The following is a 12097-nucleotide window of genomic DNA, read 5'->3' on the forward strand; positions in this document are numbered from 1 at the left end:
ACTGTGATTCATCTTTGCATTTGCAATGGGTCACTGCAACACCCAGGCACCATTGAACTGGTTGTGAAAATCTGGGCTGGGCAAGCACTGTCTCGCAGCAAGCCCAATAACTGTTTATTGGCAGAAGTCAGCAGGGCAAGGATTACTATCCCCACCTAAGAGATGAGGAAGCTGCAATTAAAGAGTAGGAAAGTTGCCTAAGGTCATCATTGAGTCAGAGGAAGAGCAGGGACTTGAATTCAGGACACTCATAGACCTTGTTTAGAGTAAGAGGAAGGAGGCTGTGGCAGGGCTGGGGTTGTGGGACCTGGGCTGGCAGTTTCATGGGCCCCGTAAGTCACAGATTTGTCAGGGCCATCCCTGCTCTAATGAGGGCCTTGTTCCTTCCACTGGAGCTGGGCCTGGTATGGCCTGAACAGTGACAGGTGACTAGTTTATGGCAGTCCAGGCCAGGATCCCGGGCTGGGAGATAAGGCCGGGAGTGAGGGCCTCCTGCCTATCTAACGTTGGAATCAGAGAGGGTAGATGGAGCAGGAGCCACCCTCGCCTCCCACACTGCAAATGTGCAGCTTCTGTGGTGTCTGCGATTAAGAGGAATCAGTGAGAAGGTGTCCATCCTTAACCTCCTTCCCCACCCCATGCCTCAAGGGGAGCCCCCCACACTGGGGCCTGGTTCTTCTTTTCCATCTTGCTGGCCCCCAAACATACTAAGGGGTGTGCAGATGGGCCAAAAGTAGGATTACCTAGGTGGCAGTACCCCCTCCCATGCTTTCTCTCTTTGGGGGACCCAATGCAATGGACTTTGAAGTGGATCGAAAGTCACTGACCTAATAGCACATTAATCCCATCAAAAGTTTCCAAGTCTCCCCCCTGCTGGCCAGGGGGTTGCCCTGGGGACCCTCTGAAATGGACTTCGTGCCCAGGAATAATAGGCTTCCTCCACTCTTTCCCCATCTTTTCCCTGTGCTGAAAGATATATTTTATAACCCTGTGAACATAAATCCACACCCTAGAAAAGTCCCTCCAGTGTGGAATCCCTCCCCTGATTGTCGTAGTTCCAGGCTGATGATTAAAGTTTAAAACAGTACAGACAATAGGGCCCTACGCATGAGTGGATGCCCCGTCCCCTCCTGCCTCTCTGTAGGATCAAAGCTGCTCCTTCAGGCTGTGTGATCCTGGGCCAGGAGGTGGAGGGCGAAGGGGAGTTATCCAGGAGTCTAACCTAGGAGGAAGCCCTTCTGCCTGGGTAGTTCTGGGGAAGGCAATCCCTCTTCAGAGGTCCCTAGCTCTGGTTCAAAGGCCAGTGGGGGCTGAGAGGTTGGCAGCGGATGGGGAAGCAACTAGACGACCAGAAAAGCAGGGCTTCCTGTTGCTTGAGGGGACACAGGCCCACCACCCGGTTCCCAGTCCCTCTTCTCTATCCACATCCCAGCTTCCCAAACTCCCTAAATGCTAGGGCCTCCTTCAAAGAACGTTCCATTCCCTAAACTCATCTGAAAATCCTGACAAATGAGGAAACTAGGGGTCCATTCAGAGCCCTGTCTCTTCTCTTTCCTTCTCGTCTCAGGGGTGGAGTGGGGAGGCTCATCAGGACCCAGCCCCTCTCTTCTGACCCCATAAGTTTTTCTGTCACCGAGCCCCTTTGCAATCCATTTCTCAATTCTGCCCCCTCAACCCTCCCTGCTTTGGCCATCACATAAACACTCACACAGTAATTTAGGAGCATCTTCACTCTGTGTTGGAATGAGGGTCTTTGGTCTGTTTGGAAATTGAGTTTGAAGCAGCCTGGGAGGACAGAAAAATGGTAAGAATCAGCGGTCACTGGCTGAGAAAAGCAAACCCTCTTTCTGGGAAAACAGGATTCAACAAACATCATTCCACACCCTCAATTCCATCACTGACAGCCCTTCTAAAGCTATCTTAACCTTCCATCCCTAACCCAAGCTAACCCCAAAGTCCTGGCGGGCTGCCCCCTCAGCGAGAAGGCTGCACAGCGCCCTCGCCAAAACGAAGTCAGGAATCCTGGGTACCCAATCCTTGCGCGAATCAAGTACCTTGCGATGTTGCTACCCTGTTCCGAAAGCAGAGGCCAGGTGTGGATGGGGAGGAGCCGTTGGTGTGTGTGCGGGGAGGGGGGTGGTCCTCTGAGCGGAGAGGACGCAGAGCCCGCGAGGGGGCCTCGCGCATAGAGCGGGGTGGGGTGGGGAAATGGAGGATTTTAGATCAGGGACAGGACGCGGGAGGGGAGGCTCCGCCAGGGGGAGGAGCCGGTACCCGCGCCCCGCTGTAGGGGCTCCCTCCCGTCGCGGCTCCGCTATAAAACCCGGTCCCGCCTGCTCGCGGCATCCCCGGCGGCCTTCTCTGTGCGCGACCCCCAGCTTGGAAGCGTCTTTGCTCCTGCACAGGATGTGGCTGCTGCCGGCGCTCCTGGCCCTCGCCGCCTCTCGGCCCTTGGCCCGCGCAGGTGAATGCCTGGGCTTCGGCCCCGTGCCCCTCGGGTGGCCATCTAAGTCCCCAGCCCCGCGCCCCGGCTCGGGCTGCGGCGCGCGCGGCCAGTGCGCGCGGGCTGCGCGTCGGTCCCGAGTCGCGTGTGCGCCCTGAGCCGCAAGGCTGCGGGCAGACGGGGCCGAGCGGGCGGGCGCCTGTGCGCACACGAACGGCCTCGTGCGGTGCGGGCGGTGCGTGTGTATGTGTGTGCGCGGCGGCCCGCGGAGAGACCAGCGTGCGAGTCCGTGAGAAGGATGCTTCTCTAACCCACCGCGACACACGCCTCCGTTTCCTGCCCTTTCTGGCGTTTCACGCTGTTTCTGGTCCTTCTCAGTTTGTTCTTGGGTCACAGTCGGTCCCGCCGGAGATCATTGCTGGGTGCCTGACCCCCCCCCCAACCCCCACCCAGAGCGAGGGCAACATATTGAGTGTGGCGGGACCCTGGCATCACTGGTTCCCACCCCGGGTTCCTTATCCCCGGAGGCTGCCAGTAACCTTTACCTCCCTGGCCCCCAGTGCTGTATTGGGATCTTGGCTGGGGGCATCCGGAGACCCGAGGTCCCGGCCGAGCCGGTCTTTCCAGCCAGGGTGATTTTCGTTTAAAGATTAATGGTGAGACCGAGCTCTTAATTATTCGCCTAGGTAGGAGGTGGTAGGAGAGGCGTGTTAATATTTGATAAGGAACCGAAGGTGTTTCCAGCGGCTGGACACAGGGATCCGGGAGGCACCTTCTTTGCGATCCCACCGGGACCATCTCTTTTCTTCGCAAGAAGCCCTCACCTGCCAGTCCCTCGATGGTCTTTGGGGTCCATCTGGCCAAACCTCTTCTCCAACACTAGATGCTCCTCCCTTGGAGTTATGGAGTGTGGGGTGAGGATATCACAACAGCAGAGAAGGAGAGAAAGGTACCGATTGCAGGAGAGACTTAGTTGCCGTTTTGCGAGATGAGAGGCATCTCCCTAGGAGGGATAGAAAGAGAAAAGGCAGGGGAGGGGTTCAGAACAGGCCTCCCCAGGATGTGTCACTTTAGCATGTGAATTATTTTGAGCTGAAGGCAGTAGAGAAACTTTCAACTTTCCCTTAAAGAATTTAAATTGGGAACCTTGCTCATACTAAGAGTAATTACCAGAAATAACTTTTTATGACTTATCTATAGGGCAAACTTCTATTTACTGAACATCTGCTCTTATTGTTTTGTGATTGAACTTCCTCCCTCCGAAGCCCCAGAGTGCCTCACCTCGTCCTGAGTTCAGAATGCCGTATATACCTCGTTTTCCCTTTCTGTCTCTGACCCACTCCTGTACGTGGGGTTCTGACACATACATATCTAATTAAATTTGGTCATTTTCTCTCGTTAGTCTGTTTCATGTCTGTTTGATTATTAATTAGACCAGCCGAAAGAACCTAGAAGGATAGAGGAAAGTTTCTTCCTCCCCCCACAGTAGGATGTGACCATCTACATAAACAGCTGGGCTTAGTAGAAAAAGAAACACTTTGTAATTAATTTGGCTGCTTTGTAGTTGTGTGGCCTTAGGTAAGTCACTCAGCCTCAGTTTTCTCGTTTACAAAGCAGGGATAGTAATTCTAGCTTCAGGTGTTGTTTTAAGGATTCAGATAAAGATAAGTGCTTGGTGTGGTACCTATGTGGAAGGTGGGAGGCACTCCGTGTGTGACGCCCGCGAAGGCTCTGCCAGTGGCCTGTGGCCAGCTCGCCAAGAATTCATCTCAGCTGTCTCTTCGCCCAAGCTGTGCTCCTTTTGAGGCCTGAGGCTTTCTGACTGTGAACTGCCAGAGGACCTGCCTTCCTCCACCCATTTCATCCTTTAGGAAATGTGAGGCTAGAGAGCCACCGGGCTTCACATCTAAGTCCCCAGAGCATCTGCTATCGTGGAGAGAGGAAGAGAGAGGATATCGGGCCCCTTCAAAGTCACAGACTCCTGGCCAAAGTTGCTGAGACTTTGCACAGGACATACTTGGGTTTTGCTGAGCTGGTTTTCAGGATTCCTTCCTCCTTCTGGAGTGGGAGGGTGGGGTGAGCAAGGTCCATAGAGTTTCTTCAATCATCTCTAAAGAAGAGGGCGGTGGTGGGTAAGTCAAGGGTGGGGGGCAGTGGCTGGGTGATTGGCAATCGTTGTTAGGTCTCTCACGCCATCTCTGGTTAGGGCTGGTGGGTTAGTTGGAAACTACAGCTTGGAGCCAAGACCTGTGGGTAGCCCCTCTCCTTCCCACGCCCTCTGAGGTGGCCTGAGACAGCAGGTTATCATCCACAAGAGCAGCCCTCTCATGAACAAATTCAGAAACCCAAGCTGGTTTGTGACCCTGACACCTCAAGCCTGAAAGCCAACTCCCCACGCTCAGCCCACACAAATGGACCTGACCCTTGCCCTTGGCCTTGGCCTCATCAGCATTGTGTTTTCCTGTCTCCTGCCTCCTGAAGAGGATAGTTACAAGAGCATTCAGCCAAACAGGTCATAAGTCTCTACGATTAAAAGAGTGGACCAGAGGTTACAAACCTGTGAGCTGTAGCCAGAGGCAGGAAAAAGCAAATTCCTAAGAAAAGCTCAGCCTGGACCAGATGGACCCCAGGGAGGCCCAGAGAGGGCTCCACTGGAGTGGCAGTACCTTGGGCATCTGGTCCAGAGGAGGGGCCAGTCTGCCCTTGGAGGCCTCATCTATCTTCAGGACCTCTGAGAGGTGAAGACATAGGAGGATTATAAGAAGGAGGTTTTCGCGGGTGCAGATGACCTCCCATCCATCGTCTCCTCAGACACCAGCTCCTTCTGCCTAAGGAAGAGGGTTGGGCTCAGAAAAGTCAGTGAATTCTCTTGCAGAGATTAAGCAAGATGCAGAACTAGGACTAGAAGCCGGGTGAACAGGCTCCATCTTCAGAGTTCCTTCCACCTGCAGAGAGGGGCCTGAATGGGAAGTGGCCACTGCCCCTTGAAGAATTGACCCATTCAGGGGTTACCAGATGCAGCAGCTCCCAGGCGCAGCAAAGCCCTGTCCAGGACAGGGGATGAACTGTCATGGAGAAGACACTTAGGGACTGTCCATCTCTGAAAGAGGCTGTGCCAGCAGGATAGGTGAAGATTTGATCCAGAGCTGGGAAACTTAAAAACCCAAGGTGGCTCTGAGGGTCCCACGGTAAGAACGTGCCCAGTTTTTTTTGTGGGTACACACTCTTCTGGCCTCAAACTCTTCCTCTCACCCGCTACCAAGAACCTGACTTTCTCATGGCTCCCTCCCCATCCTGTCCCCATTCCAGGGACCCAGGGGAGGTGGAGTTGGATGAAGGCAGCCAGGGCAAGGTGGGAGGAGAGGGACGATTTCAGAGACCTCAGCTCAGGCTGAGTAGGAAGCTATGCTTTTCTTAGGAATTTCCTCATCCCTGAATTCTTTCCCACTTGGCTTTGGCCATCTGTGCACTGACAGAAGCCAAAGGGAAGGAGGCAAGGGAAAGGGAAGGGCTTTATCAGGCCCGTTACTAAGTCCCAGGCTACCTGGAATGCTCCTACCATCTCCCATCTAACCTTTCCCACAGCCCGATGAGTTGGGTAGTCTTAGTTCTGTTTTACAGATGATAAAACTGAGGCTTAGAGAGATTAGGTGACCTGTTCTTAAACCCACAGCTCTTAAGTGGCCCAGCCAGAATTCAAATGCTTTGCCCACTGCTGGCGCAATTCCACACCCTCCTTTTTTTTTTTTTTTTTTTTCAATCAATAGACTTTAAGCAGAGCAGGTTTAGGTTTAATGAAAAAATGAGCAGAAAGCACAGAGGGCTCCCATGTGCCCCCTCTGTCCCTGCGCAGGCTTCTGTATTGCTAACGTCTTACATCAGTGTCATATGTTTGTGGCACAGCTTTTTTTCAGAGATGCTGGTTCCACTGCCATGAGGCAAAGCCAGGATTGGAGCCTGAGTCTGTCTGGACGCAAACACCAGGGCCGTAGGGCGGTGGGACAGGGGGAAATGCATGGCTGTTTTCCTTGCTATGGGGCTGTGGAAGTTCAGCCAAAAATGGGTCTTAATAACACAAGAGGGTGTGTTCTGTTCTGGGGAGGGACTAGCCTAATCTGCATCATCCCCCTGATCAACTCTGGGGAGGCAGCCAGGCTCAACCTGGCTCTGTTGAGGGGAGGGGAGGCTGGGCCCTAATCCTCCCCTCCTGTCCCCGGAACCTCCCTTCTAGGTTTGGGGTGGAGGATGCAGGTGGGACAGGGAGGCTGATGAGCAACAAATGGAGAGGGTCGAGGCCAGGCCCCGGGGTGGCCTCAGAGGGGCCCCCTCAAGGGCTGGTGGCCATTCTGCCCTGCCCTCCCCTGCCCACGGAACAGTGCCCTGAGCAGATGACCAGTAGATCAGCCACAGGTCAGGTCAGGGACACCTGCAGCCTTGGCTATTTCTACTGGCTGCTTCTTAAGTCCCCTTTCCCTAGGTCCTCTGTCCCAGACCCCAGGAACACTCCATCCAGATCCAAGGGGGCCGCTGACTCCAGGGAGATTCCCAGCCTCTGACCTGCTGTGTTCACACACACACACACACACACACACACACACGCACATTCAATGTGGCTTGTGTGCACACAGTTCACGTGTGCTCATAGACACACATGCTCACACATACTGACTGACACACACAAGCATAGGCCTCACATCCTTCCTCTCTCTGCTCCAGATTCACATTGGTGCTACGAGATTCAAGCCAGGGTCTTCAACAACTGTCTGGGTAAGTACAGCAGGTCTTGGAGACAGGCCTTTCTGCGCGGTGGGGACCATCCAGGTCGAAACGGAGACCCAAGGAGGGTGGGAAAGATGAGCAGTAATGGTGCCCTCCCAGTCACATATCAGTTCAATACACACACAGACACACACACACAGACACACGCATGCATACACACAGATACACAGACACGCGTACACACAGACACACACATGCACACAGACACATGCATGCACACAGAAACACAGACACACACAGACACACAGACACAAACGCACACAGACACACATGCACACACCCCTGGTGCTCAGGGGACAGGGAATGTAAAGTGACCTGAGCATTCTCTGGCACCTCCCATCACTGTCGCCAAGAGGGTAAGTCCTTTATGAAATAAATCAGCAGCAGCGTCGCGTGGAGAATTTCATTTTGCTTTCTCATACTGAAGTGGAGAGTTAGTTCTGTTCCAGTGCCGGTGGACCTGGGAGGTCATCTTTGGCACTTTTTATTCAAACGTGGACCCATTTCCCTGCGGTCTGCTTTCTTCCTGCCTCTGCTGTGTTTGGTGGCTCGACAGTGCTGACCCCTCCTGGGCCCTGCCCAGCTGAGAGCTGGAGTCACCAGCGTGTGGGGAGCCAGGCTCCTCTATGGGCTACTTCTCCACCTCAGCCTCAGCCTTAGTGTTGAGTCAGGGGGTCTTTCCTAAGCAGCCTTCCGGGGGACTCCGCACTACACCTGCCATGTGCTCTCCTGTTCCCCTTCTGGGATCTTCATTACTCAGGCTGTGAGGTGGCCTGTCACTGCACTTCTCCCTTCACAGCCCAGCATCGTGAGGTTGTCCCCTACCTCAGAGCTCACAGCCCCCAACTGGCCACTCTGTTCCTGCCCTGTCCCCCACATCACTGCCAGATCTGCTGGCTTTGCATGTGAGTGTGTGTGCGTGTGTGTGAATGTGTGAGTGTGTATGTGCGTGCGTGCGTGTGTGTGTGTGTGTGTGCATGCGTGCGTGTGTGTATCTGAGGAGAAAGGCTCCTGCAACGCCGCCGGTCAGCCAACCCCAGACCTTGTCTCACATGAGCTGGGTACATGAGTCTGACCTCTGTGGAACAGAGGAGGCCACACCCTGGTGCCAGGTGCCTCTGACTCAGTCCGCCCTTTCTCCCTGCTCAGTGCCAGACCAGTGGGGTGAAGATTGCCAGAAGGACCGCCAGTCCCCCATCAATATTGTCACCAGCAAGGCAAAGGCGGACCAAAACCTGGGACCCTTCTCCTTCTCTGGCTATGACAAGAAGAAAAAGTGGACTGTTCAAAACAGTGGGCACTCAGGTGGGTCCCGGGAGGGCAGGATGGAGGCCCCGGGCAAGCATGGGCACCCAGTCCAGGGACCCCTGATTTCCCTGGGGACTAGGAGGGCATGCAGGCCTAGGCTCACCTCTGCTGAGGAGAAGCTGGAAAGCACAGCTGGGGGAGGGGAGGGGAAACAGGAAGGGCTTCCTTCAGCAGCATTTTCAATCCTTTCATCAGACCAGTCCGGGGTTGGGGTGGGGGAGGGAAACGTTCTAGGACGAAGGAACAACATGTGCCAAGGCGGAGGCGTGAAACAGCTTGGGGTGTTCAGGAAACTGCACGTGGCTCCGTGTGGATGGAGGACAAAGAGTGAAGCCGGGAGGGGCCGAGCCAGCCCAGGGTCGGCAGAGCTGGGCGCAGGTGCAGGTCACCCAGGGCTGTGGAGTTTGGACATTCCCCTGAGGACGCCAGGGCACTATCCAGGGGGTTACAGCGGGGCAGGGACTGACCAAGATTTCATGTTTAGGGCAGTGGGGGTGGTGCAGAGGGAGATGCAGGCAGGGAGGCCAGCGAGGGGCCAGGGAAAGACCTGAGGCGGTACCGCTGGACCCATCCCCCCCTCCAGGCCCATGAAGGGTGGGAGGCAGGAGGGAAAGGTCTCGCCTAGGTAGAGTGGCTGGGAGAGGCTGGCGGGGGTGGGTATGAGGACTCTGCTCCATCCTGTGCCCTTCAGTGATGGTGTTGCTGGGGGGTGAGGCCACGATTGCTGGAGGAGGACTGGCTTCCCGGTACCGGGCCAAGCAGCTGCACCTGCACTGGTCTGAGGTGCTGGACGCAGGCTCAGAGCACAGCCTTGATGGGGATCGCTTTGCCATGGAGGTGAGTGGCCCCCTGCTGGGTCGGTACCTTGGGTGGGCTCCGGATGTACCTGCCTTAGCCAAGAAGAGTGGTCCAGCCCCCCATAAATACTCTCTCTATCCCTCTCACCCACCACCAGATGCACATAGTACATGAGAAAGAGGAGGGGACGTCAAGGAACGAGAAAGAGGCCCAGTACTCCGAAGACGAGATTGCAGTGCTGGCCTTCCTGGTGGAGGTAGGACCCCCATCCCCCAGGGTCTGAGGGGCTGCTTCTTAAGATCCAGAGATCTGGGATTCCAGCAAGACAGGAGGAGCCTTGGGAGGCCCCAACTTCTGTTGTTTCTCAGGGACTTGTGCACCTCCAGGTGGGGAGCCCAGAGCCTCTCAGGACCTCAGTCTCAGAAACTGCCTGCCCTCCCTCCCTGCCTCCCCCTGCCCCCCGCCCCACCACCGACCAGGAGCACAAACTGGTGGTCACCACCGCCTCTCCACAAGACCCTCTCTATTCCCCTTCCCTCCTGTCTTAGGCTGGATCCAAGAACGAAGGCTTCCAGCCCCTGGTAGAGGCGCTGTCTGATGTCCCCAGACCTGGTGAGTTGGGATGACCACCAGCAGCAGCGGGCTGGGGGGTGAGGGAGGGAGGAGTTCTTTCTACGAAGCGGGGGCTGGGTTCTCAGAGGGAGGTATGAGAGGGGGCATCAGAGCCTCGGAAATCTCTTCCCTCTTCGACTGACAGTATCTTCTACCCACCAGAGATGAACACCACGATGAAAAAGAGCATCAGCCTGTCAGACCTGCTTCCCGAAGAGGACAAACTGGGGCGCTACTTCCGCTACCTGGGCTCACTCACCACACCAGGCTGTGAGGAGGAGGTGGTCTGGACTGTGTTTGAGGAGACTATTCAGCTCCAGAAGGAACAGGTACACAGGGCTCAGCCAAGGGTACAGACTCCCACTACCTAGTTCCCAAGAAATCGTCCCTCTCTGTCCCCCCAGAGGCCCCCTGGGCTGGGGTAGGGGTGGGGCACCCCAGGGAAGTGAGGGCCTGTTGGTTGAATCCACAGACAATTCCTGTAAGAGACAGATAAGGGGAGGCTGTGGCAGAAGCATTAGGCAAGCCTTCCAGGCTGCGTGCTAAAAAGTAGGTGAGAGTCAGCCAGCTGAGGGCAGGGGTCCTGTGTCCTATGGAGAGGCACCGGCATGCGAGGCTGGCCAGGAGCAGCTGCGAGAGGGTCAGTGTAGCCACAGAAAACAGTTCATTCATTCAGTAAATGGTACTCTAGTCCGTATGACACATTAGTCTCCAGGATACAGCAATGAGCCCAAAGGGCCCCAAACCCTGGCCCCATAGTGCTTTGGTCCCAGGACAACGGTTCTCAAAAGGTGGTCCCTGAACCAGTGGCATCACCATCATCTGGAAACTCGCTAGACATTCTCATTCTTGGGCCTCACACCAGGGGCCCAACAAGCCCCCCCAGGTGACATTACTGCCTCCTCGAGTTTGAGGACCATCATTGTTCTATAGGAACAGTGATAACAGTAGCTGTAGTCATATGCCCTCAAAACTGTGAGCTGCGGTTCCCCTCAGCTAAGGGAAGCTAATGAGAACTGAGCCCCCGCCAATGCCCAGTGCTTTATAGCCCTCATTCTTTCCATCTGCGAAGATACCTGAGAGGCGGGGATTCTGAGCCCCTTCACTAATGAGGGTTCAGAGAGGCCAGGTGACTGGCCTGAGGTCACACAGCGGGAGTGCAGCTCTACCTGCCTGCCCTACCCCCCAGTGAGCCCTGTCCCTCCCCACCCCCGCCCCTGCAGATCCTTGCATTCTCTGAGAAGCTGTACTACGACAACAGACAGACACTGAAAATGACAGACAACATCAGGCCCCTGCAGCGACGGGGCCAGCGCCAGGTGTTCAAGTCCCAGGCCCCAGGACAGCTGCTGCCTCTGCCGCTGCCCGCCCTGCTGGCCCCCACGCTCACCTGCCTGGTGGCTGGCTTCCTCCGGTGACGGCTCACGTCTGGACACTTGACCTCTCTCCTCAGCCCTTAGAGGGTTAGGGCCTCCCTTCTTCAGGCTTCTCAGGTTGGACTTCGATGATGATTAAAATATGTATATATTTTTAGAGAAACTTTTCTCTGGTCTGTTTTTAGTTCCTACCACTCCGCCCGCCCTGTTCCCCTCAGCCTACTCCTGTTCTAGGGTAGGAGCCTCAAGGCCTGGAGATTTCTACTGAACAGGGACCACGAGGCACCTGCCCCCACCTTGTGAATTCCTTGTCTACACCCCACTTGGAGAGATGCAGAGGGTACTTCGGAGCTCTAACAGAGCGACAGGAGAGAGGCTGGGTGGAGGCCAGACTATAGCAGAGCCGCCTGAGACCCCGGCCAGCGCTCCCTCCCCTGTAGTAGGGGTAGGTAGTGCAGGTTATGTGTGGGTACAGCTTAGGCGATGTGGGTGACAGAGGGTTCATTTATGTGCTGAAATATTTCTTGAGTGTCTGTATTCTAGACACTGGGGATATAACAGGAATGAGACAGACAAAAATGCCTGCCCTCCTGGAGTTCGCAGTCTAGTGGGAAGACACCATGTGTAAAACAGACACATTGTTCAATATAACAGAAGTGCTATGGAGAATGTAGGACAGTAAGTGCTGTGGGGAAAGCTCAGGCAGGAGGGGAAGGTGGGCAGGGAAGGCCTCAGCCGGGAAGGGCGTGAGGGACTGAGAGCCACCAGCGGGTCTTTGTGC

General features: G+C 55.4%; 1 protein-coding gene across 2 annotated transcripts; it reads left to right on the forward strand.

Annotated features, from left to right (window-relative positions):
- The first annotated feature begins 2325 nt into the window (after positions 1-2325).
- Positions 2326-11735, forward strand: CA4 (carbonic anhydrase 4). 2 transcript variants are annotated; one of them, XM_016143365.2, is made up of 8 exons: positions 2326-2464; positions 7160-7210; positions 8372-8527; positions 9222-9367; positions 9486-9584; positions 9877-9940; positions 10103-10269; positions 11202-11735. In XM_016143365.2, exons 1-8 carry the CDS (start codon positions 2407-2409, stop codon positions 11406-11408), a joined length of 948 nt encoding a protein of 315 aa, XP_015998851.2. In that variant the 5' UTR covers positions 2326-2406; the 3' UTR covers positions 11409-11735. The 2 variants fall into 2 exon arrangements, with proteins under 2 accessions (XP_015998851.2, XP_015998852.2); XM_016143366.2 differs by having other exon boundaries at positions 2332-2464; positions 11164-11731.
- The last annotated feature ends 362 nt before the right edge of the window (positions 11736-12097 follow it).

This window comes from Rousettus aegyptiacus, unplaced genomic scaffold (assembly GCF_014176215.1).
Source record: "Rousettus aegyptiacus isolate mRouAeg1 unplaced genomic scaffold, mRouAeg1.p scaffold_m13_p_6, whole genome shotgun sequence".
Taxonomy (NCBI): Eukaryota; Metazoa; Chordata; class Mammalia; order Chiroptera; family Pteropodidae; genus Rousettus; species Rousettus aegyptiacus.

Coding starts and splice junctions, on each gene's coding strand:
- CA4 (XM_016143365.2), top strand. CDS start 2,407: ATGTGGCTGCTGCCGGCGCTCCTGGCCCTCGCCGCCTCTCGGCCCTTG. Junction 8,528..9,221: donor TCAAAACAGTGGGCACTCAG/GTGGGTCCCGGG, acceptor TGTGCCCTTCAG/TGATGGTGTTGCTGGGGGGT. Junction 9,368..9,485: donor GGGATCGCTTTGCCATGGAG/GTGAGTGGCCCC, acceptor ACCCACCACCAG/ATGCACATAGTACATGAGAA.